Consider the following 26355-nt stretch of genomic DNA (forward strand, 5'->3'; position numbering starts at 1 on the left):
AAGTGAGAGGAGAGGCCCAGTGCAAGGAGAGAAATTAGGGTGCACCTGAGGATTGCATAAATTCCCCATGGGTAAACTAATGAACATTAATGTAAGCCCTGGATGATGTAAGATATGAGAGGCCAAGGGGAGCGGTGTTAGCAAGTACAGGCACTGGGTGAAACATAAGGTGCACAGGAAAGGCAAAGTGCAAAGGAGGGTTATGCAGGGGCTGCAAGAGAAGAGAAAGCATGGGCTTTACTGTAGGCCCCCGGAGATGAGGGCAGGAGGGATCTTGGTGCCGATTTGAGGCTGAAGGGTGAAGCACAGAACAAAAGGCACGGGTCACAAGGTTAAAGTCAGAGCATGAGCCAAGAGGCCCAGCGTCTTACATTTCAGTGATGTGAGTGTTCTGGAGCTGCATCTTGTGCTCGAAGAAAAGGAAATGGCCAGAGGAGGGCCTGGAAGCCTCGGGGAGAAAGCAAAGTGACTCTTGCCTGACAGTGCTGTGGATGTTTTATATGGAGCTGCAACTTTGAGCTCAGCTCACTCATGTTGTTCTGCTCTGGTGAAATTAAAGTGCAGGCCCCAGCTTTTGAATTGCCCCTTTCACTGTCAATAAACTGCTCAGAGCTCCTTATTAACTGGCTGTGACCAAGAGGGTTAAACAGTTGTGTATCAGATTACCGTAAACCTGTCTACTTGTCCTTTGGACAAGTTAGAAATTAAAACCTCTTGCCCTTGTAAGAAATCTAGATGTCTCGGGCGTCGGGAGATAGGAATTCCCCACCCCTGTGTATCACCGCCTCAAATGTGAGTGGTAGATGCAGATTCTGGTACAGTGGGAGCTCTGGAGAGTACAGAAAGCAGTCACCCAACTTTCTGCTCAGTCTACGCCAGGCCCAACACGTAGTGGAGAGAGGATGTATGTCATTTGGATCTAGTGTAATACCCTGTGGAAATATTTCCCCCAGGGAGTGGGGGAAGCTAGGTCCCTCTCAGGCTTGGTGTATGGTATGCGAGCGTCTGGGTGGAACCACTGAGGAGCAAATTGCGCATGTGCGACCAGGTAATAAAGGTGAAAATCTGGGACTGCAAACCCACCCCTGTCATATAGGAGCGTAAGAGTGTCAAATGCTATCCGCGGTCTGCACCTCCCCCCAAATCAATCATATAAGCAGAGCCCGCAATTGTTGAAAAAGACATTGGTGAGTGGAATAGGTATACTAACGAATAGATATAAGAACCGGGGTAGAACATTCATTTTAATGAGTGCGATGCACCCTGCCATAGAGATTGGTAGCTGAATCCATCTCTCAACTTGTGAACTAAGTTGTGTGATAGCTGGTCTGTAGTTGAGGTGTATAACTTGTTCCTTGTGTTTGTGTAGCGTAATCCCAAGGTATTTAGTGGTATCCCTGGCCCATTGAAGTGGCGTCTCTATTTCTCCCGGGGTGGCAGAATCAGTGATTGGAAACCGCTTCGACTTATTCCAGTTGATCCGCAGCGCACACATGGCCCGAACCAATTTATTTCTTCAATTAGAGGCTGCAAGTTGCTGTTCGGGTGCCTGATAAAAAGCAATATGTCGTCTGCATACATAGACATTAATAGGGGTCCCGACTGAAACTGGAGACCACGGAACATGTGTTTTTCCTGTAGGAGTCTAACCAGTGGGTCCATGCCTATTATAACCAGCATTTGCAATGCAATAGGTCTCGCATTTACGCGAGTTTAACCTATTAGCATTGTAAATAACATTAGGTTTCAAAAACAAAATCATAAATAAAAGGCATTGTCATTTGCAATGCCAATAGCTAAAACTCTGGTAAATGTGAGACCTGTTGCAATGCACACAAAACAAAAAAGACATTGTCGTTTAGAATGCCAATAGCTCAGACTCGCGTAATTGCGAGACCTATTGCATTGCAAATGCTTGTTTTATTTGTAATGTTGGCAGTTCTGGGGCCTATACATTTGAGTGCCCTTAAAAGGATGCTGCTGGCAACGCTTCAGAGTTGAATGAGTTATCATCATGAAACCAACTCGTGAGTTTGTGTAGAACAGCAGTAACATTGACCTGTTGTGACCTGTACACCGTTGCTCAAGTGTGTCTGGGCACTTCCTGATGTTATTGTTTCCCGAGTCCACCATATGAGGTTTAGAGATTTCAGAAGGTGGAAGGCCACGAATCTGCTTTACAATTCCTCAAGAATTCTCTGTCCACTATTATCACCCAAGTCATTCCCCTAGTATTTTAAACCTGTCCATAGAATTTGAGCAATAATCGGCTGAAACAATTACCCGCTATCGAGGAAAAAAAAAGTCCAGATGAAGATGTGATTGTCATTTCTTTGAAGTCACCGTCCTTCATGCAGTATTACAGTCCCAGCGCCTGTTAATTTTCAGAAAGATTTGTAATGCGCCGAACGGTTCAACTTCTCATGTAAACGTTTTGTCATTACACCCATCCCCCCTCCTGACCCCCCTCCCCCCCCCCCCTGAGCATTACTGGGAAAAACTCCAGATTGGCCGTTGGGAGTCAAACCTGTAACCAGCGAATTACATAAGGTCGCTGGCACAGTGGGTTCCTTTCACGCTGAGCTATCCCCGGCAGGCGCACAGCAATTGGAATAATTTTAGGATTGACTTTTGTCTAGCAACATGACATTCTGTTTTTTTTTTTTAGCACGAAATGTGTTTGCAGCCTCCAATTTAAAAACACCCTAAATTCTGTATTTAACCCCCCCCCCTCCCCTCGCGTACACCAGCAATGATAAGCTCAGCCGGACTATTATCATTTTCTTTAGAAGATGCGGATGCCGAGAACAAAAAACACTGAAGTCAGCCACATCACCTAACTAAAAAAAAAAAAGCACTTATTCTTCCCACGCATACAAAAGAAATAAAACCTTGTGTAAACATGTAATGTAACTGGTGTTCATGTAAAGCGCTCCGATAACTACTTTGCATTTTACCAATGCGCATTAAAAAACGGTAGGGAGAAAAAGGAGGAATGCGGAGGGAGGGGATAAAAATATGAAGGAAAAAAAGGAAGACCAATACGAACAAGCGAAAGCGCCGCCAGTGTGAAAAATACTGCGTCCATCTCACGCCGCGAGTAAAGCATCCAGTCCCCGCGTGCACATCTTCTTTCCGTCCGCGTGCACATCTGGAATCCGTATTGATTCCAAAAGGCCCTCGCATGGCGAGAGCAGCGCATGCGCGCTGCTAACGCCAGGCGAGACCTAAAAAAGTTGAGGGGATAAGGGACAGCCCTGCCGGGTCCCTCGTGAAATATGAATTGACTGTGCTAGGGAGCCATTCGCTCGAATCCGGGCCATGGGGGCTGAATATAATAGCGCAATCAGTGCAATAAAGTTGGCCGGGAGGCCCAACTTGCGGAGCATAGCGACAAGAAACGGCCATTTTAAGGACTCGAAAACCTTCTCCGCGTCGAAGAGCTATTGCTGTGGGGACACTTGGTTCGATTCTATTAATTACTGAGAAGACCATTCAGAGATTTAAAGCAGTAGACCTGTGAGGAACAAAACCGACTGTACTGGCCACAGTATCTGGTCCAGAAGTAAAGAGTCGGGTAGATAGCATTTTTGCCAAGATTTTATTGTTTGGAGAGGTCATGGTTTACTTTGATTCTTTATGTTCTATTATGAAGGAAAGAAGCAGACCAGTTTAAAACTGTGCCCGATTACCCTATTCTTTTTTCAAGCAGTTCAATCATGTTCTGTTTGACCGTGTCAAATGCTGAGGAGAGATCAAGCAGTATGAGCAGGCACGGTTCTTTCTGGTCGAGTAGTCTTAGTGCATTATCAACAATGTGTAATAGTGCAGTTTCCATACTGTGACCAGATCTGAAGCCCGATTGGTATTGGTCGAGGAGTTCAAACTGTTGATGTTCATTAAAGAGTTGTGTGTGTACGCATTTCTCAAGTAATTTGTCTAGAGTCATGATATTGGAAATAGGTCGGAAGTTGTTAGGGTCAGATAAGTCCGCATTTGGCTTCTTAAGGATTGGGGTGACTTGTCCTATCTTGAGGCAATCTGGAATCATGCCCTCATGCGAGATTCATGGGCAAACTTAGACTAGAGTGGGAAATGGAAGATGTAAGCTCTTTAAAGAACTTGGTAGGCATAGGATCATTGAATTGGTTTGAGGGTTTTAATGCAGTTATGTAGTTAAAGAGCTCAACATCGTTTGGTAGTATAAAGGAATTGCATGATGCACCTTTTTTTGGAGTCAAATCTACCGAGCCAGCAAGAGAGGATTGCAGACTGAGTGGACTGAGACTGATCAAGCATGTCCGGCAAGGACAGTTGCAGTTCCAGTCCAATCTTTCTTGTTTTTTCAATGAAGTGTGCAGAGAACTCCTCACCATTAGGGATTGAATCATTGGGTACAGAGCGTTGCTTGGCAGAGTGGTTCGTTTGTTGTTTGATGATTTCGAGTAGTTTTTTACGTCTGTTTTTGGCATTGCCAAGCTGTGACCTAAAGTGATAAGTTTTGGCGCCACAGATATGTTTTCTATACGCATTCCTTGTTATCCGTAGCTGTTTGAGGTTTGTTATCGACGAGGAGTTTCTCCAAGATCTCTCTACAGTCCTTAATTTGCAAAAATCTTTTGCCCTAGCTGAAACAGTGGAAAATAACCACTCGCCCAGCGCTGTTGTTGCCAAAAAAAGACAAATAGAAACACTGGCTTCTTCCTGTTCATATTTTGCCTTTGTAAGTGACTAGAAAGGCAGAACTTTGCCTCTTTTGCAGAACATTGGGCTGAGGGCAGTTTCACACAAGTAGACCCAACTCCTGGATAACAGACTGTTGCAACCTCCAACTTCAAGACCTAGATTCTAGAGAGAAGGTAGACCACCAAAGTAGTTTGAACTTTGATAATTACAACTTCGAATAAACCACTGACTACATGACCCTTCCCAGAGAAATGCTGCTAAGTATGCACCCATTTGTCCATTACATGCCAGGTGTCGGGAAGTCACTGCTCATGGTCCCCTGGCTCCCAAACCCCATTTTCTCCCACCTCCCTAATGCATAGTAAACAGTTGTAATACATTAATTCTTGTGTCAAGTAATGGTAAAATGTGTTTGCTTTGTGCACCCTTGCATAGTTCAAAATAAGCTTGAAATTCCCCGAGACTCTTCCTACATGCCAAATAAAGATATTTTAAAACGTTAGCTCTTTGCTCTCTTCTAGCAAGTACTGAAATAATGTGGTTCATAGGTTTGGAAAAATCATGTGCAGGATGTTTACACAATTATCCAAGGTAGAGTGTAGCACCATTGCTTGATTATGTGGCCTACCAGTGCTAAAAGTATATTTTTCCGCCTTGCCTTAATTATCCTAAACTTTCAAAGTTCATATGAAATGTATCGATGTTTTGTAGAAAGGGAGATCCACTGCTGGTGTCTCTGTCATGTTTTCCATGCTTATAAAAAATACTCCTGAGCTGCATGTTAAGTGTTTTTTAGAAGTTATTTTTGAGTTATCCAGATTGCTCCATGGCCAGCTGACGAAACTGTTCAATGTGCTCCATTACATCTAATAACTAAATGAACTGTATGCAACTAGAAGCAGTAGCTAATCTGATTTGTAATATTCTTTGGTTTAAAATATCTCTGTGATCACTGTGTGCCACATGTTTTGCTAACCAAGCATTCGTTCTTGAAGTCTTTTCTAAATCCTGCATTGAACTGTTCCTCACTATTCACTTTGAATAGATCATTAGGACTAGCAGTGCCATCTCCATTATCTGCTTCCCAGTGGCCCCTTTGAGCTGCTGTTCATTTCATTTTCAATGTTGATGGGTCCTTCCCTTTCCTGGCATACCTACCTGCTCCTCCTCTCCACCCCTAAGTCCATCATCGACCAAAAAGTGTTGACAGATGGCCTTGCTGATAGTAAAGGTTGGCTGCTTTACTGTTTTATTTGTCGGAAATAAGTAATCAAAGCAATCCACTATTTGTACGCATCCTCTCACCTCATTTCAATCCAATAGGCTAACAATGGAACGAAAATCAGTGTTGGCCAACTCAGATTTCGCTTTCAGTGATCAAACTTTTTGAAACGCTCCTTGGAAACTTTCTGAAACATCGTCCTAATGTGCAGGATTGTCTCCCCCCTCCTTGCTGTTTTATTTCATTCTCTTCTTTACATACTTCTAATTCAGCTCTTATTAACTGTTGTTTTCCAACTCCTTTACTCATTTCTTCTCTCACCATTTCCCCATCATTTTCACCTTTTCTTTACTTACTTTACTTCCGGATTGCAGTCTTTAATTTTCTGCTTCCTGTTATTCTCGCCTCTTTCCAATTCGGCTTTCTCTCTCTTGTCACAGAGATATAAAGACCTTGAACATATTCCTAACCAAAGCAAACCTGATAAAGCTGGGGGACTACGGACTGGCTAAACAGCTGTCCTCTGAGTTTTCAATGGCAGAAACGGTAAGTATTGCACAAGCTCTCTTCTTATCGCAGGCTCCAATTCGGCTGTCCAGGTGAGCCTCTGCAAAGTCCAGGTCCAGTCATTAAGAGAAGCAGGTCCCACTCATATTGAGGCATCCGCAAAGCCCAGCTGCAGAGGAATGCATGTGCTAATGTTTATGTAGCTCTTTGCAGGGCACCATTGCAAAGAAGAGTATGCGCTTTCTCTGCTACAAGTTTATGTATATCTCTGCTGAGCCCAGCTGTTGACTGCAGAGATAAACGTCTGTTAAGGTGTCTGCCAAGCCCAATGTTGGGAGAAGAAGGTCTTGCTATCTGTAGAGGCCTCTTCAGGGCTTGGCTAGAGAGGCAGGTGATACCTTCTGTTAATCCTCTACTGAGGTGCAGACAGTGCTCACAGATTTATAGAACTTGTGTTTGGGATTCTACAGAAACTAGGCAAAGAAATTGAAGGTAGCAGCAGGTACTGGTGTCTTTTGAGGCTTCTCAGGACCCATGTGTTGAGCCCAATTACTGACGCTGCTAAAGGGAGCTGTTGCTACAGTTTATTAAGGCTTCTGCAGGGCCCTGGTACAGATGTTGTAAAAGGGAGGGGTCACTAACATCTATCAAGGCCTCTTCAGTGTCGGCTTCCTTATATTCTAGAGCAAAGCTGGTGCAACTGCCTTTTATGTTCGCTGCAAAGTCCATGTACTGACAGCACAGACCTAAACGACTCTCCACTAAGGAGTTTCTAGCCAGCTGCATGCAGTGCTGACAGTAGCATGTTTGCTTCTTAAGCTATCACAGTGCCAGGGTAAAAACTGTTTGGTACATGTAAAAAGATGCTATTGCGTGCTGAGAAACCACTGAAAAGTCCATTTGAAGATGGTTAATGAAGAGCATTCGCTACAGTCTGTTGAGGACAATGCAGATATAAGCAGTACAATGTACACAAGGTGGAATTGATGTTATTTAATCTGTCTGTTCTTTGTTCCTTTCTTCAGTGTGTTGGAACCCTTTATTACATGTCTCCAGAGATCTGCCAGGGGGTGAAGTACAGCTTTAAGTCGGATATATGGGCAGTAGGATGTGTTATTTTCGAGCTACTGACCCTGACAAGGACCTTCGATGCTACAGTAAGAATTAAAAGTGGCAAATGTACTAGCAAAGAAGTGCTTCAGAGGCAGAAGTTAGCTGGTTGGTAGGAATGATTTTGCCAATGCCCTGTCTATAATTTTGCCTGGAGTTATTTAATTTACGTTTGTGCTGTAGAGTTTTGTTTTGAGTTTTTAGTTGTATGAAAGGTGGTCGGAATTGCCTTGCACTATCTTTACTCACTTAGCTTGTAGCTCCAATATAATTTGATTGTTATGCAGCACGGTTGCAAACTCTTCCAGAAAAAAAGATGTGTGCAAAAGTGGGCTCCATTCATATCCAGACTTCATTCCAACATACCTATTCAGACTCATTTGCCACCAGAGTACCTCCTTGAGCCTTGTTGAAACTGGTTTATCCTTTGAGGCCCTTGCACTTTTCTCAATCTCTTCAACAACACGGCCAAGACTTAGTAGTGATGTTTTTACAAAGGAGTCAAAATCTAGTTTCCAGCTAACTGCCTTTGATCTTAATCAATAATGCTCTGTTCTGAATCGAGTGCAGTCTTTTTGAAACAATCCCATTATATAGTCAAAAGATTTCAATGAAAACCCTGTTAGCTGACCCTTTTGAAGTCAACTTTGTAAAAAAACAAAAAACAGTATAAAATTCAGATCTAAAGCCTATCAAAATTGGTTCTGAATGGTGAAATGGGAAGAGGCAAAGTTACAAGACATTGTGAGTTTTAGTTTTAAAATGGTAATTCCCATAGAAAATGTCTTGACACCAAAAAAGAGCATGCACTGTCCAGTAGAGAGTAGGGTCAAGACTAATTTGCATATGGCTGGGTTCAAACTGGAATGGCAAGGGGTGCAAAAAAGATGGATTTAGGCCCAGATCTCTGTACTGGGGTGAATGTATGACATTATGCATCCTGTCCATCAATTTTTCTTTTTGCATTTGTAAATGTGAACAGGGCAGAAAGGGAGATGCAGCCATTCTGATTTCCTTCAAAAAGTAGTATGAGGAAGGGATTGGACCACTGACAACTGCCTTGCTTTCTAAACTTGCAAACAGGCCAGTGCATAAGCTAGTGGCTCTCCCTCCTTCACTGTTTCAGAAAAGACTCCCATCAATCATATACCATCAGGTCTCAATTTGTATAATCTGAGTTTACATCAGGAAAACTGGGTTTTTGTTCAGTACCCCACCACTTTTTGCCTGGTTTTGGATACAACTTTGACTGAAGTGTACTGGGTCGCTGCTGACCAGGTTCTCAGTATCTGTGTTCTTTCCCTAAAAAATATACAATTCTTCCCCCAATTGGAAAAAACCTTTAGCATCATCTGTAAATACCTAGTAAATGGTACCCCTGGTACCTAGGGCCTGAGGTACTAAAGAGGGCCCCTAAGAGATGCAGCTCGAATTGTGCCACCCTAAGGGACCCCTCACCAAGCACATACAAGACTACTATTACAGGCTGCATGTCTTGGTGCAGGCAAAAGTTAAAACACGTCACACATCCCTGTGTGTCTTGTCCTCTACCACTGCATGTAATACTTGTAAGTCACCCCTACAGCAGGCCTGACACCCCTAAGGCAGTGTGCTTAGTATTACATGTGAGAGCATACCTGCAAGAGCATATATGCCCCTGTGCTGATCAGTTCCATACTGCCAGTACAGGTGACTAGGGAAGCCATTTTAGAACATGTGATGGACACTGGTGAAAAGGAGTTCCCCAGCTACATGATGACTTTACTGAAAATAGGGATGTTTGGTATCAAACATCTCATATTATTAAACCCACACTGATGCCAGTGTTGGCTTTACCAATACATGCACTCAGAGGGATTCTTAGTGGTACCCCGGTCATATAGGGGGTGTAGTGATCCCAAGGGTAAGTAGCCCATTGACTACTACCCTACACTCCCCTTACGCCTCTAAGTTCCTGGAACCAGAGTAGCAGATCCTGATGACCTACAAAGAAGATGGACACGAAGAGCCGCAGAAGACTGAAGCAAGCACCTGACTTGGCCCCAGCCTTGCTGTCGTGTCTGCTGTTCTCTGTCGACACTACGCCAAATACGAAGCTTCCTGCAGCTGAGTGCCTCCAAAACCTGGGAGGACTGTCTGCCTTCAATAAAGACCAAGACCTCCTGTGAACAGCAGACCTGTTAAAGAACTCCAAAGGAGAAGACTCTCTGGCCTCCGGAACTGCCAAAACCCGACACCTGAAGCCCCCGCTGCACCCGTCGACTCCGGCCTGAGTTGAAGTGGGCCACCGTTTTAATAAGGTTCCCCAGTGGCCACACCCCCGGTGGACTCCCTGACATCACCTGCAGCTCGGCACGCAGGCCCCCACAACTGCGACTGCTCCAGGTAACAGAAACCCAACGTCTTAAAACACCTCTGCATCAGTCGCCCCCAGGCCATGGAGAAGAAGACCCCAGGTGTCCCTATGTCCCCGCCCATCACAAGCCTTGAACCCTCCTGTTGATTCAACCCAACTGGATTTCTAGCCAGAACCTGCAGCCTCTTTTTACAGAGACCGATCCCCATTGAAACCTACTGGGCTTGCGATGCTGATTTGCATCCGGCCGCTCTCGTGCCGCTGGTGGTGTCTTGTGGTGCTGCCTTGGACTTTGCTCACCACTCACCTTAACTCTGGGAGAATGGTCTTGTAATTCGATGTACTGTACCTCTTTACCGAACTTGTTCTTTCTTCCATAGGATAAAACTGCAGAACTCAAAAATTGCAGTGCCTACTTTTTAAAGTGAAAAAGAATGTTCGAGGCATATGAGCTGCAGATCACAAACACTTGCATTAGATCGCCATCTGGTGTTGGGCTCGGATGCTTGCACCTTGTTGTTGTCTTGGAAGAAGTCTTTGTAGTCACGAGATATGTGAATCCTCCCTTGGACGATAGTGCGCATGGGCATCAACTCCATCCTTGGATTGTTTTTTTCCGCCATTGGGTTCGGAAGCAACTTTTGCACTCCGGTTCGAAATCTTCATTTCAAACTTTTTCGCCGCGCAAAACTTCCAGAAACTCTTCGGATTCACATTGAACATCTTCATCTTCGACACGCCTTTCATCGGCTCGATTCCGGTCGTCGACGAGGACCGCTGGGCCTATCCACGCCGTAAGGCCTACGGCTCATGGAAAGGACGCCATTCAAGAAATGCCCCCAGTGTGGAGCAAAGTTCCCGCACAGTAACCATCACAAAGTCTGAAACCTGTGCCTATCACCTGAACATGACGAGTCCAGCTGTCCAGCCTGCGCATCCTTTCGATCGAAGAAGACTATTTGAGATCGAAGGGCTCGACGTCACATCATGGCACAGAGATCAGCTCCGGAACCAGAGGACATCTTCGACGAAGGCCCGGATGTCCCGGAAGAAGATTCTGAAGATCTCAAAATCGTGTCGGAGGCAGACGACCCCATCACTCCTGGTCAACGAGTGAGTACTACTGCCCCTGCCCCAACCCCACCGAAGGCACTGGTCAAGACTTCGCCTGTTGACCCCTGCGATCAAAAACACACTTCAGAAGCCCCGCCTCCGAAGAAAAAAGACAAGCCTTCCAGTAGCTCGGGACCGAGCAAACCTCATGTAATCGTCCCGCCGGCGCCTTCGGCACTGAAGCCAAAGGAACACTCTGCTCCAAAATCGGTTCAGACGCCTTCCACCTACAAAGACAAATCGGCCCCGAAAACCTCAAGGTCTGTGGATAAGCCGGCTTCGAACACTTCCAAGCCTAAAGATCCAGCTTCGGCTCCGAAACCAAGATCCTCAGAACCAAAAGACAAGCCTAAGGACTCTACCACGCCTCCTAAGGCCAAAGATCATAAAACCCAACACCAGCCCCACTCGGAACCAAAAAAATCGGCACTGAAGGCGGTTCCCGAGGAAAAGGAACTTTATCCTCCAGATCCTGTTGATCTTAGACAGAAAAAGATTTATATTAACCCTGAAACAGGACATGTCACAGCTGTGCCATGTAAGAAGAGGAAGTTACACACAGCACCTGCCCCTCCAGTGCCTGTAAACGACTGTCACATCACCTATGCCTCCTTCTTCGCCTATACTTCCTTCTAACCCACCTCCTCTCCCTAAATCCATTACACCACCTCTACCTGTAACTTCTCCACCACATACACCACCTCCAGATGATGATGGTGATGACCTAGGGTTGGGGGGGTGACCCAAATGACCCGTTCACAGATCCAGACGATCCACCACAAGATGATTGGGATTACCCTGTCCCAACAGATCTACCAGACCTCCCAAGCCCCCAGCCATACCCTTCAAAACCATCTCCCCCAGACGATAATCTTGGATTTTGACAATAACTTAATAGGGCTTTCGTTTACCACGGCGTCACAATGCACTCGGACACAGCAGAGGAAGACTTCCTTTTGGATCCATTCGAACCGTCCTAAAAGACAGTGCAAATATTGCCAATGATCAAGGGAGTCATTAAGCATGCCCCTAAAGTGTTCAAAGATCCCGTACGTGCCAGGATTCTTAACCCTAGAATTGATAAAAAATATTGACCTACCCCTGCTTACATTAGGGGACAGCTGCCTTTGGATTCTCTAGTAGTTTCCAACGCTAGAAAGCGCGCCAACTCACAAACCTCCGGGGATGCGCCACCGCCCGATAAAGAATCCAAATTACTGGATGCTTCTGGCAAAAGGGTAGCTGCGCAGGCAGCCAATCACTGGCACATAGCCAACACACCAACACTGTTGGCTGGATATGATAGGGCCCACTATGACCAACTGGAAACCCTATTACAACATTTGCCTGACCAATATAAAACCCAAGTAAATGATCTCATCCAAGAGGGCAAGCTAATTTTAAATGCGCACTTGACGCTGCAGACACTGCCTCTAGATCCATCAATACCAGTGTACTCCTTAGACGCCATGCCTGGCTGCGCATTTCAGGCTTTAAGCAGGAGGTTCAGACTACCATCCTTAACCAGCCGTTCAACCAAGAACAACTTTTTGGCCCGGCTGTAGACACTGCACTCGAAAAAATGAAGAAGGACACTGAGACTGCTAAGTCCATGGGAGCGTTACAGTCTCCACAAACACGTGGCTCCTTTCGTCGCTCCTTCTATAGAGGAGCCTCCAAAAACATTGGAGCAGACACCTCATCTTCGTTTAAAACCACTACACAAACATCCCCCAGTAGAGGATATTTTAGAGGCGGATACAGAAGGAATAACAATAAGGGAAGAGGCCGAGGTAATAACCACACTCGCACCTCCCCCTCTGCAAAACAGTGACTTCCCTCCCCTTCCCCCAGACCATTCCACTCCAATCGGGGTAAGATTATCACAGTTCCTACCTGTCTGGAATTCCATCACAACAGACAAGTGGGTAAGACATATTATCCAGTATGGTTACTGCCTGGAACTTACAGCTACCCCCCCCCCCCCCCACACACATACCACCCAAGCAGCGTCCAATGTCCACAGAACATCTCACGCTGCTAAAACAGGAGGTTCTCTCACTGCTTTAAAAGCACGCAATAGAACCTGTTCCCTTACAACATCAAGGAACATGGGTTTACTCGCTGTACTTCCTAATCCCCAAAAAGGACGGGATTCCAATACTCGACCTCAGACCCCTCAACCTATATATACACACAGATCATTTTCATATGATCACTCTCCAACAAGTGCTCCCGTTGCTACAACAAGGCGATTTCTTTGCCACACTAGATCTCAAGGCCACATTCCCATACGTCCTGCTCACAGGAAGTATCTAAGGTTTGTAGTGGACGGACAACACTATCAGTTCAAAGTCCTTCCCTTCGGAGTCACCACCACACCCAGGGTTTTCACAAAATGTCTTGCGGTAGTAGCAGCACACCTGAGAAGACAACACATCCATGTCTTTCCATATCTGGATGACTGGCTAATAAAAGTCAAGTCCTTCAACCAATGTGTTCAACACACTCCCTAAACCATCCTAACAATACACAACTTGGGGTTCACGGTCAACTACACCAAGTCGCATCTCCAGCCCTCCCATTTACACCAATATCTTGGGGCCACAATAAACACCTCCACAGCTCTAGCATATCCCAGTCCAGCCAGGATAGCCAGCATACAAACTCTGATCACAAAATTTCAAGCTCAACACTCTCTCCCAGCCAGAGTGTTCATGCAACTCATAGGCATGATGGCATCTTGCATTTTTATTGTACCTCATGCAAGACTTAAAATGCGACCCTTACAGGAATGTCTAGCACATCAGTGGAATCGGGCTCAAGGGCAACTTACAGATCTGGTGTTGGTAGATAGCCGCACACATCGCTCTCTGCTGTGGTGGAACACAAAAAAACTTGTCCAAAGGGCAGCCGTTCCTCGAACCCATTCCACAGATAGTACTCGCGACAGACGCATCACTCACAGGATGGGGAGCCCATCTCATCGGACATACAACCCAAGGCAAGTGGACCACTCAACAAAAAATGCTCCACATCAATCACCTGGAACTACTAGCAATATTTCTAGCTTTAAAAACATTCCAAGTACATGTACAGAACAAAGCTTTCCTGATCATGGACGGACAACATGACAGCCATGTACTACATACAAAAATAAGGAGGCACACACACTCTGCAGCTGTCCCAGCTCGCACAGAACATTTAGAGATGGGCCATCCCACAAAATATATATCTGCTTGCCGAACACCTTCCAGGAGTTCACAAGATTGCGGATCTGTTAAGTTGACAGATACAACAGATTCACGAATGGGAACTACATCCCCAGGTTCTTCTACCATTTTTCCACATGTGGGGCCAACCAGACATAGATCTGTTCGCCACACAAACGCAAAATGCCCAACCTTCGCCGCCAGGTTACCACACCCATTGTCCAAGGGCAATGCGATATGGATGAACTGGTCAGGCAGATTTGCGTACGCTTTTCCGCCACTCCCACTGATTCCACTAATGATACGCAAGCTCCGACAACAGTCTCTCAAACTAATCTTAGTAGCTCCCACATGGGCTCCCAAACCGTGGTTCACAACACTGTTGGAACTCTCACTAGTTCCACACCAAAAACTATGCCTGTCCCCATCCCTGCTAACGCAGAACCATGGAGAGATCAGACATCCAGATCCAGGTCAGCTGAATCTGGCGATCTGGCTCCTGAAGTCCTAGAGTTCAGTTACCTTAACCTACCACCGGACTGTATGAACATCATTAAAGAAGCCAGACGCCCTACTACTAGAGCTTGCTATGCTGCAAAATGGAAAAGAATTGCCATTTACTGCGCCAACAACCATATTGATCCGCTGAATGCCTCCATCCAGAATATCATTTGCTAACTACTGCACTTGCAAAGATGAAACCTAGCATATTCATCGATACGTTTACATCTTGCAGCACTTGCTGCTTATCTGCAAGACAGACAACACTTGTCACTTTTTAGAGTCCCTGCAATTAAAGCCTTCATGGAGGGCCTCAAAAGTATCATTCCTCTTAGGTTACCCCCCTCTCCAGTGTGGAATCGAAATATTGTTCTTATGAGGCTTATGGGACCCACATTTGAACCTTTACATAAAAGAGAACTGCAGTTCCTCACATGGAAAGTGGCTTTCCTTATTGCCATCACCTCTTACAAGAGTAAGTGAGATCCAGGCTTTAACCATACAAGAACCATTCTTACAATTACATCATAACAAGGTGGTTCTCAGGACAAACCCAACATTCCTTCCTAAAGTCATCTCTCCATTTCATCTTAACCAATCAGTGGAGTTACCAGTGTTTTTTCCAAACCCGGACTCAGTAGCGGAGAGAGCTGTACACACCCTAGATGTAAAAAGAGCCCTGCTTTATTACATTGACAGAACCAAATCATTTTGCAAAACAAAACAACTGTTCGTAGCTTTCTCCCTGCCGTTTAAGGGTAATCCCATCTCCAAGGCTGGGATTGCAATGTGTATCGTTAAATGTATCCAAATATGCTACCAAAAAGCGAAACGCACATTAACAATTCCCCCTAGGGCGCATTCCACGCGTAAACTAGGGGCCTTTATGGCATTCTTAGGGAACATTCTCCTAGAGGATATTTGTAAGGCAGCAACATGGTCTACAACACACACCTTCACTAAACACTATTGTGTTGACGTGCAAGCCAAGCAGCAAGCTTCTGTGGGCCAAGCTGTTCTTAAAACTCTCTTTCAAACTACTGCAACCGATACAGGTGACCACCGGTAGGGGAGATACTGCTGTACAGTCTATGCAAGTGTGAGATCTGCAGCTCCTATGCCTCGAACGGAAAATGCTACTTACCAGTATGCATCTGTTCTTGGCATGTAGAGCTGCAGATCCTCACACGCCCACTCACCTCCCCGGGACCTGTATCTGTTCCAGTTCTACCTTACTTGGATATACACACATGGGCATCTTTTTCTTTCTACTAACTCCATCATTTCCCATCATGACGAAAAACAATCTAAGGATGGAGTCGATGCCCATGCGCACTATCGTCCAAGGGAGAAGTCACCTATCTCGTGACTATAAAGACTTCTTGCAAGACAACAACAAGGTGCAAGCATCCGAGCCCAACACCAGATGGCGATCTAATGCAAGTGTGAGGCTCTGCAGCTCTACATACCAAGAACAGATGCATACTGGTAAGTTACATTTTCCTTATCTTCAAAAATGTACTTACCTAAACGAATTTTCTCTGATACCTAAACATATAAAAATACACACCGAATTTATAAAAATAGGAAGCATCTCCTCCTTGAGTCCTGAAGTCAGTTATTGATCATTGTGTGTATTCGCAAATATCTTGCACTCACCTGTGTTAAGCCTACGGCTGCCCAACTACACTTCTCCCTAACAGTGCACTTTGGGATTGCATAGCAACCCCTGTCCACTCCTAGGGGAACCCCTGGACCCTTTACACGGTATGTCAGATTTCTAATCTATCACATAAAAGTCAGCTTCCTCTAAGGACGATAGAAGCAGTTACAGCATGTTCATGAGACCCTAAATCTTTGCAAAGAGGCAACAAAGGCTTTTTACGTATACTGCATTGTAACATGCAAAATTGTATTCTATTTATAAGCTAGCTCAACCTTGAATAAAGCTTGCTCATATGAATGTGCCTGCCCTATCAGGGTCGGTAGTACCTTTCAATTACAGACGACTTATAGATCTAGCCCTAAATTTCCATGACGTACCTATGAATACTAATGTAGGAATTGTTTGGATCACTTTACAGTAGCTGCGGGATGTAGGTATTCATCAAAATTATATGCAATACTTTGTCTCAGCAATGTGGGTAATGTTTAAACTGGTTTTATAAAGCATCATATGCAATTTTTCATTTTATCATTCGAGTCCTTGTTTTAGAACAGCCTTTCTCCAAATTTGTTTGTGATGTTGCTTTGCTGTTTTTGGGGGTGGTGATAGGAATATGATCAGTAGACTGGCAGATGTTGATGCTGGGTTTCTCCATCAGCAAGTACAAGGTGGTATTTGCCTCCCTACAGTGGACTCTGCAGAAGTCACCTGTATCCTATTTATATTCTTTGCCTCTAGTCAAATGATAATGGGTCACACAGCCAGCTCTTGCACTGTAGTGTGATATCTCTGGCCCTCACGCTCACTTCTGTGGTTACACCATTGACTGCCATGTTAAACATTAACATGGGGTGATGCTACTTTTTCTCTGTGCAGGTGAGCAGGTAGTGTTCCAGCCCCAGTACGGTAATTTTTATCTTCCTTTTTAACTTTCACACACGGGACTGGGGAGTACTGACACATGGAGATGAAGTCTTCTCCATGAATACTAGGTTGGAGGGCAATGGTGCATAATCCCTCTGATACATAGTCTATGAAATGTGACTTGTTGTGATGTTCCTAAAAATTTGGGGGGGCTTTAACATGTCTTAGTACATAATCTCTTGTAGCCTATAAACTCAGCCTGAAATGTTTAAAATTGCATGTTTACAGTTGTTTTGTACCAGTTTATTTGGGTTTTCATGGAGGTAGTAGTAAAGTACATTCTTCATTGCCACACTGACTATTGCCTACGCCTTGTTTCAAATTATTAATTAGGCTAGAAGGACTTCAGTTAAACATTTGCTAATTTTCTATGATAGCTATCCTGATGATTTAACCCCAGCCTCCCTTTAAAAGATGGCAATGGTTTTGTTGCCAGGACTGAATAATTGAGGGGGTTGGGGGAGACGGAAGGAGGGGGGGTGGAGGTCGTGGGTTGCAAAACATTTTTTTTTTAATCATCTTGGAAATGAAGATTTTCATATTTTAAATATAAGCAGATGGGACTGGCTTTGATTTATTGAATGGTATCAGACTTGCTAGTAAGCCTTTGAATTGACAGCAATTTAGAATATGAAATGGAGCAGTTATGGAAGTTTCCAATGGATTATCTAATAACTTACCTTTTATGAGTCCAGGTTCTGTTTTGTCTATTTGTAGTATTCTGGTTAACCTAGTAATGCAAACTATTCTGTAACTCATTATGCAGTACTCGCTGCTGCAGACTCTCAGTGTTTGTGTTTGTCTGCAGAACCCTCTGAATCTTTGTGTGAAGATTGTGCAAGGAAACTGGGCCATGGAAGTTAACTCAAATGTCTACTCGCCAGAGATGATCCACCTGGTACAAGACTGCCTACAACAGGTGGGTCATCTTTTGGTGGTGTTATGGTCCTGAAGTGTAATGCAGAATTAGTCAGAATCTAAGGTAATGGCGTTGTTAACTATTGTTTGTTGTTGTAGGATCCAGACAAGAGACCCACTGCAGAGGAGATCTTGGAACGCCCTCTCATCAGCCAGCAGAGAAGGTACCACATTCAAGAACACTTATGTGACAAGGTCATAGTGGTAGTTTGGGGTATTAAAAGGCTCGTTTGTAGGTAGCCATGGCCATTTGATACCAATATCACTGGGACTACAAGGGTCATGAGCTGATCTGCCTGCCCCGTTTCACGAGAAGCTCTATATCATGTAATGAACTCCAGGTCTTAAAATCACCAGAGCCATAGTAATACACATCAGTACTTTCTGGTCTGTATTAGAGGACCTACAGATCCATAGCATTCTAGCGCTGTTTATTCTGTATAATGGAAACTGCAAGACCTACAGGTTCAAACATGCATTGCGGAATGGTCACTTTTCCATCCCTGGATTCAACACCTTAAAACAATTGCGGTTTTACTAGGAGTTTATCATCTTTCGGAAGTTCCTTTCCTAGCAATCTTGGTTATCCATGAGAATGTCTGCTTTCTCTTTTCTCAACCAGCCTCTAATGGCGAGCCTCTGGCTGTATTAAGGAGCTGTGCAAAATAAGTCATTGAAATGCACTGATTAAACCCAAACAAACCTTAAAAACAAACACAGCTCTTCCTTATTTTGGTATTTATTTAATTTTTCTTGTACTTTAAGATAGGGTCTGTTTCAGTATGTCATCACTGATGTGATTTACGTAGCTATATGGACACATTTAAATACATGATCTCCTTTGGGAGATACTACCATTTTTAATATCTTTTCAATGAAATATTTCTGATGCAGTTTCACTAATAACATTTTCCAGACAATTCTATTTAACTTCCAAACAATATTTCATAAGGGCATTTAATACAGTGTACATAACGTTCCACTCCAATTGTTTTTACAACATTCAAAGTACTGTGCATGGGGGTGAACTAATGCCCGGTTTGTTATCCCGAAATACGTGTTTGATCCCAGCAGTGTGCAGGATGCCAATCCCTTTCATATAACACAGGAGAAACTATTCAATTCAGTAATTCAAAATCTATGTGACCATTATGACCAATTTTTAAGATTACGCCATTTGATCTGGACCTGAAATCCATTTGGACCACATAGTTTATATTTCGGTAGGGAGTTGCTGTAGTCACATTTGGGTTAAATATATATTTTTTCTTTTTACATTTTATTGACATTTAAAGCAATATAACTATGCTTTAGATCAACAGATAGTGGAAACAGTTGGTGACGATACTTAATGAACACCTCTTCCAAACCACAAAGTGAACTCCTGCATTCTTCTAGGTAATTTAAATTTTCTCACAGCATACCCAGAGCAACATCTCATCCAATGCACACAGCAGCGTTTAATCATTTAGACAGATAGAACACAGTTGTTGATGGTGGTAAGTAGGCAAATGCATAGTAGATGTAGGACCCGTGCACTTCAGTCGTTAAGATCCTCAATCTGTTTTGGATCTGTCTGACTTTGACATCTGCCATTCATTTAAGTACATATTTTCTTCACTAAGACCCATAATGGCCAGTTGTAAGGAGCCTGCGTATTGCTAATCTAAGTTGGTGTTAACTCAGCAAATCTAGATTACGCTTCCCCTTGTGAGGTATTGCATGCAACCCCAATATGCAGTGCTTCAGGTTGTGATCATCGGTAGTTCTTCCCACCTTGCAATCATCGATCATTAGAGTCTCCAGCTATATTACTATAATCGGGCATATTGACACCATATGTAGAAAACCAACCACAGGCACTGCTCTGCGCCTAGGACGTGTGTCACAAATACAGTTCTTGTGTTCACTCCCTTGTCCAACTTGGTTGGCGCATGCACTCCAGTGTGTAAAAGAAACACAACAACTCAGGATAAAGCCTAACATGGGTTTAATGCAGGGCAATTGCCATTTGAAAGGACCAGATCTTTGCCCTTAATCATATGGATTATGTAAGGCTAAAATTCATACAATTTTTACACATTGTTCTACATTTTCTCTCAATCCAAGTAAATAGGCATGAGGCAAGAGCTTGATGATAATTGCTAATGAGCAGTTGCCAGGATCTTCTCGTGGGAAGGAATGTGAGAAATCCTTGACAATACAAAACCAGTAATACTAATGGGAGCTGACTCCACTACTTTCTAAAATCCTCACTTTGTTGTGCCAACGTCGAAACTACTAACACGGTTCTTTATAGGTGTACTTGTGCAACTTAAAATAATATGGCTACAGTATGGTTAAAATGTGTGTAAGTGCACAGAATAATGAACATTTTAGTGGTCTTGAAGTAGGCATAAAAAAAATATAAAATCAATATAAAATGTTACTGTATGTGTTAACGCACACATGAGCCTTGACTTTTTCGTAGTACATCTATAAGTATTGAGGCACAAATGTGGTTAAATCTAATTTCTCGAGTGATATCAACTTTCCCGTTTAATCACTAATATGTATGTATGGGCAAATATTTATTTAGCAATATCCTTACTGAGAGCAAAGGAAAGCTAAAAAAAACAGCTGAATTAGCATGCAAGAACAGGGAGCGGAGATGATTCAGCACTGTAACTACCTAATAGTGGGTGAGGTGGAAGTAGCCTTTAATCACCAAGGCAAAGGTTATAATGAGTTGTGCTGGTTGATTAAATAACTGTTTTAGAACTATCTTCAGCTCTTTCCATGATTGCAAAAATAATGGGTTAATACTGATGTTTGGGGAGATATTGTTCCTTGTTCTGTTTTCATAGAGGGAAAAGGCTTCTTTCATGGTTTCTTTTTTGCAGTTTTTCATTTGCTGAAGTTCTGGCATCCTGTCGTAAGCCGAGGTATCCAATTGTTTTTGCAGGAAATTGATGTGCAGTGTGTTACTGCATTACAGGTAGCAATTACTGAAAATGAAGTGATTTTGAGACAGCCACTGTAGGACTTTCAGGATGCACAATGTGGGGTTACATATTTTGACTCCCTGTTGAAGCGGGTAGCAGCGTGTAAAATTATCTACATTGTAACTACAGTTGACTCTGGTACTCGTATGAGCAGAGCATTGCCCCCCTACATATACAGTTGGACTATGGCATGCAGAAAAATCCTGAAATCTGCTTCAGAAGGTGAGTTTTGGCCTTGAACAGAAGCGAATTGTTGCTGTTTGCCTTTTTCTTGCAAGGTAACTTTTGAAAATTGGTTCTAAGTCAGTGGTGAAGCCATGGAATTTTGTATTTGAGCTTACATGAGGGGGAAATTGGTCCACTTGCATATTATTGGCACTCTTGAAGCCTATAAATGATGGCGGTAATATGGGTGTAACCCGTCTCTGTAGGGTTTGACTTTTGGTAGGAGTTTGTCATTCATGTTTGGAAAATGCATAGATAATTCTTGAGTCTGTATCTCTGCTTGTGAAGACTTCAAAAAACTGTTGAGCATCATCATCCTTCTAGTGAGTGCTTTTCATGCGTTTTGCAGTAGCACTCGGAGGGGGGTCCGTGTACGGATTAAAGATCACTTTGCAGAGGTAGGAGCCTTGAGGGACTCCACAGGTCACTGGCTAATGATTGGTGTTCATCTGGACATGCTTCAGTTGGATAGATATGAGCGGAAGCATTGTGTCAGTGAGCCCCATGTGTTTTGAAAAGATGTTGGTGAGGCCATGGTGGTTGACAGTGTTGAAAGTTGCTGAGGGCAAGTAACTAAGTGTTGGATCTTGGTTGAATGGTAATTCTCCTTAACACGTCCTCTCTTACTTATCTGTCTTAATAGAATAGATGCACTTTCTTTCATGTGGTTGTTTAGTGAATTTAATTAGTTACTCAAAGTTTCACTGATTTTATTTATTTTTTTGCTTCCATCCCTTTAAAGTGACTTAGAGATGTTTTTCAAAAAGCAAAGCCTGGGCCCAACATTCATTTTTTCGTGTCGAAATGTAATTAGTTTTACATTCATTTACTTTCGCATGCTTGAATATTTTTGAATCCATCTTGTTCTCCTGACTCTTAAACTTATTTTGTATTTGTTGATCATTTTACTATTTTCTAGAATACTTGAAATATCCAGCTTTACGATTTACTTTTTAAAATAGAAATCGTGCTTAGAAGTACACTATAAATTTCCAGGTTAATGCCTTTACAGTAACAGAGAAGATGCTTACACAGTAAACTCAGGAAGCCAATCACCTTTACTTTTGTCAAAGAAGATGAACACCTTGGATGCAACAGAGTTCGAATTGCATTTTGCCATTTGAAATGACAACGCTGAACAATAAAGAGTCAAAACATTTTACCAGTGAGAAATTTGATGTAGTCCCATATAGACCTGTTTCTTGAAAATAAATGGAGCAGTTAAGTTAGAGTATTGTGCTTTTTACATTGTTCTTTGCATATTGACAAACTGCTTTACTGAAAACCAAAGACTGTGACAAAAAAACTTCAGAGCAGCCCCATATTACACCGAGCCAAAATCTATCCTGTGTCTAAAGTAGCATAACATTTTTGTGCTCACTTTCAAACCTATAAATACATATATTTTACAAGCAGCTCTAAGGGGAATTACTGAAATATTCCAGTTCTTCAGGGTCTATCATACTATTTGGTAGCAAAATTTATATTTAGCAGAAATGTTTGTTCTTAATCTCTTACTGCTTCTTTCTTCCTTCCTTCCTGCCCTTCCGCTAGGCTCTGCTTTTTCTTAGACCTTTACCTAGCTTGCCTCTTTCTATTTTATTTCTTCCCTCTCTCTACCTCTCACTGTCTTCTTAATCCTGTTTTCCCCTTTTTCCTGTCACCTCTACTTATTATGTGTGAAGCCAAAAAAAAAACATACCACCACTGGATTCCATTCCACCACCTTAGTGGGAAAAAACCTTTTTTCTAGCCAAGTGGAGGTATAGACTTGAAGTAAAGATGCATGCAAATATATGAATGTAAGGCATGTCGTAACCACCCGTTTAAGTCTGCTTGCTTGTATGCCACTGCAAAACATTGGATATTTGAAGCACTACATGACATTATTCAAAGTAAGTTTCAAGTAAACACTTGAAACCACAATTGCTCTTGTGCAACCCAAATTTAAGATTTGTTCAAATTAATTGTGGCTGTTGGTGCTTTGTTATTAGTCAATTTTAATAATTTGTTTTTGTCTAGCTTTGGATGTTTTATCGAGTCGCACATTTCAGTTAACCCTCTTATGTCAGACTGGGGAAGTTTCAGTAAGGAATGTTTAAAGAACATTATTTAAAAGCACCTGTTTAACATTGCAACAGCCATGCATTATGTGCAGTGCCTCCATCCTTCAGATTGTGTGGCCTGAATTTTAGCCAGTTAGATGGAAAGACACTTTTCTCCTTTCCCCAAGAGTTTTTTTTTAACCTGGATTTTCTACTATATGAAAAGTGAATCGAGGGGAGTCCCCCGAGTCTCTATCTGCCTTTATAAATTATATTAGTTTACTTTTTAGGTCTCAAAAGACATTTTGTGGACCATAGCAAAAATTTACTAGACTTTGTACCAGCCCATCATTTACAATTGCCTAGCTTTCTTTAAACCGATTTCCTTTCTCTTATTCGATTTACTTTCTTTCTTGTTTGTCCTTCTCCTGGAGTATAACCTCTTTACAATCCTTTTGGTTGGGTGACCTGTATCCTTTTGCTGCTCACATTCAAGGAACTATCTTTTTCTTTTTCATTCACCACTCAATTGAGAGTGCATGTGTTTTCTCGCTCTCTCCCATGCACTGCTATCTATCACATCCCTACCACTTACACACGTCCCAACTCGCACATAAAGGCACAGCAACATATACAATTTTGCCAGGGTTTGATAAAAGATCAGACTTTGAAGTAGCACTGTTTTATCTCCTGCATTTCACATACTGCATTGAAGTCAAGGCCTTGATACAGACCAGCAGAATGTATGGTACTGGGGGAATTTGGGGGGTGAGAGGAGGGTGATGCACTCTCTTAGCTGTCATTTGAGGCAGGAGGTGTACTTGGCATGACTGAAAATTAGATATCTCTTGCCTTTGAGTCCCATAAATCTGCTCCATGGGGTGCTGTGTGTTATCAAATAGTTTTATCATTTGTTTCAACTCTTAGTCTTCTGGAAAGTAAATTATGGTTTTGCAAGTGGTTCTCGTTGTATTCTGACACTTCCTTTTTCTTTTTAAATTCTATTAAGTTTCCTGCTTAAAAAGTAATTGAAAATCAAATATCCCCTTTATTAAGATTGAAAGTAATGAATTAGGTGTACTGTTTGCAGATACCTTAAAAGGTGTTTGGTTTTCGTCCAATATTTTGAAATGTTTTTTTCTTTTGCTTTATTGCAACCGTGCTTTGCAAACATGCATTGGCCAAGCCAATAGCTTTGCACATGCATTAGTACTATTCCTAGTCAAAAATGTTCCTTCTGTAGTCTGCATGATTTATCATGAAGAGAAACGTTAAAGCAGCAGGCTAGAAGTAAATACTTTTTTTATTAGATCAGTCTCCTCATAAAATAATGACTAGTGCACAAGTGCTGATGTTCTCTGTGCTCTAAAAGTTGTTGAAATAAGCTTTATTTCGATAAAAGATATCTTAAAAAGCACATACAAATATAAAAATATGCAAACATGTGAAACCAATATAAGAGCCAAATACATATAAACTCTTCATATCATATTTCATGTCCCCAAGATCATACAAGATTTTCTAAAAAGACATAGAAACATTATAAATAGGACAATATAAAAACATACGCAAGCAAATAAAAGAAACAGCCGGGCTATTTTAGCCTAGGACTGCCAGGGCTTTCGATCTTAGGAGCCAGGCCCACCTTAAAAATTTTGATAGTGCGCAAGCGTACAAAGGTCTCGTGTCTGATTTAAGGATACGCAGCGCTGTAAGGTGGTCACGTGTGCCCAAGATTCTACATAGAGGTTTGAGCCAATATGATCTGGGGAGTTTATATTCTGGGCATGCGAAGAGCACGTGTGCAATAGATTCAATCTTGGTTTCACAGAAGGGACAGAGAGGAGAAGTTTGGGAGGGAAATTTCCATCGGGCGGTCAGCTCACGCACCGGGAGGGTACCAACCCTAAATTTGAAGTAGAGGGCACGGTCATATGGCTTCTGAATAATATCAAGGTAAGGCTCAAAGCAAACTATATCTTTGAGAAGAAGGAACTCAGTGGTGCATCTACCTAGTTGGGAGCTAGAGTTCCTTTTACCTATAACCCAGCTCCAATAGATTTTCTTTAGTACAGCTTTCGGGGGCGAAGTTCTGTTTGTCCAAGCATCTTTAAGGCCAAGTGCGTAGAGGAGGGTCTTGACATCTTTCAGCCACTTGATTTTAATCCAGGAAGGCATAGAAAGTATTTCAGTCAGACCCTCCGCGTACTTGGCTAGCTCCGGAGTCCGCCAAAGCCGTGCCCAAAGAAGTAGGGGGCGTACTTTTGCCAGATCTGACAGTGGATGGCACCCTAAGTCCGACAATAGAGGCACTATAGGTGTACTCTGTGGGAGTACCATGAGTTCCTTATAGAAATTGGAATCGGATCTAGCCAGTGCCTCGATATTATTTGAGCCCCATAGTTCCGCACCGTAGAGCGCTGAGCTCACGCCCTTTGCCTTGTAAATATCTAGTGCTGGGGCTATAGGCCTAGTTGAAGATGAACGGTGCTCTCTAAGAAGGGCACCAGTAACCCTTTTGTGAGTTAAAAGCATCTTCTGAACATGGGATACCCAGCGCATGGTGTCTGTTATGCGGATGCCCAAATAGTCGAACTCTTTGACCCTTTCAAGGGGAACTGCATTTAAGACTGGAGGCCGACCTAATTTCTTCGGAGGATTCAAAATTAGGTATTTTGTTTTGGTGGTATTAATGATAAGGCCTCTGTCGTTGCAGAAAGATTGGAAATTGTCCAGGAGAGTTTGCAAGCCCATAGGTGTCTTGGACAGAAGGAGGGTATCGTCAGCAAACAGGAGGGTTGGAACACGTTCGCCCGCCAGGGAAGGTGCATCTGCCGGAACTTCCCGCAGATGGTCCACCACCCCGTTCACATAAAGTGAGAAGAG

General features: G+C 43.0%; 1 protein-coding gene across 1 annotated transcript in view; it reads left to right on the top strand.

Annotated features, from left to right (window-relative positions):
* Nucleotides 1–26355, top strand: part of NEK9 (NIMA related kinase 9) — a 276348-nt gene that overhangs the window by 45910 nt on the left and 204083 nt on the right. The window contains exons 5-8 of the mRNA XM_085626728.1: nt 6349–6454; nt 7441–7572; nt 18106–18216; nt 18315–18379. Of these exons, the coding sequence (XP_085482854.1) occupies nt 6349–6454; nt 7441–7572; nt 18106–18216; nt 18315–18379 (414 nt within the window). The remainder of the gene's footprint in view (nt 1–6348; nt 6455–7440; nt 7573–18105; nt 18217–18314; nt 18380–26355) is intronic.

Source organism: Triturus cristatus, chromosome 9 (assembly GCF_964204655.1).
Source record: "Triturus cristatus chromosome 9, aTriCri1.1, whole genome shotgun sequence".
NCBI classification, from domain to species: Eukaryota; Metazoa; Chordata; class Amphibia; order Caudata; family Salamandridae; genus Triturus; species Triturus cristatus.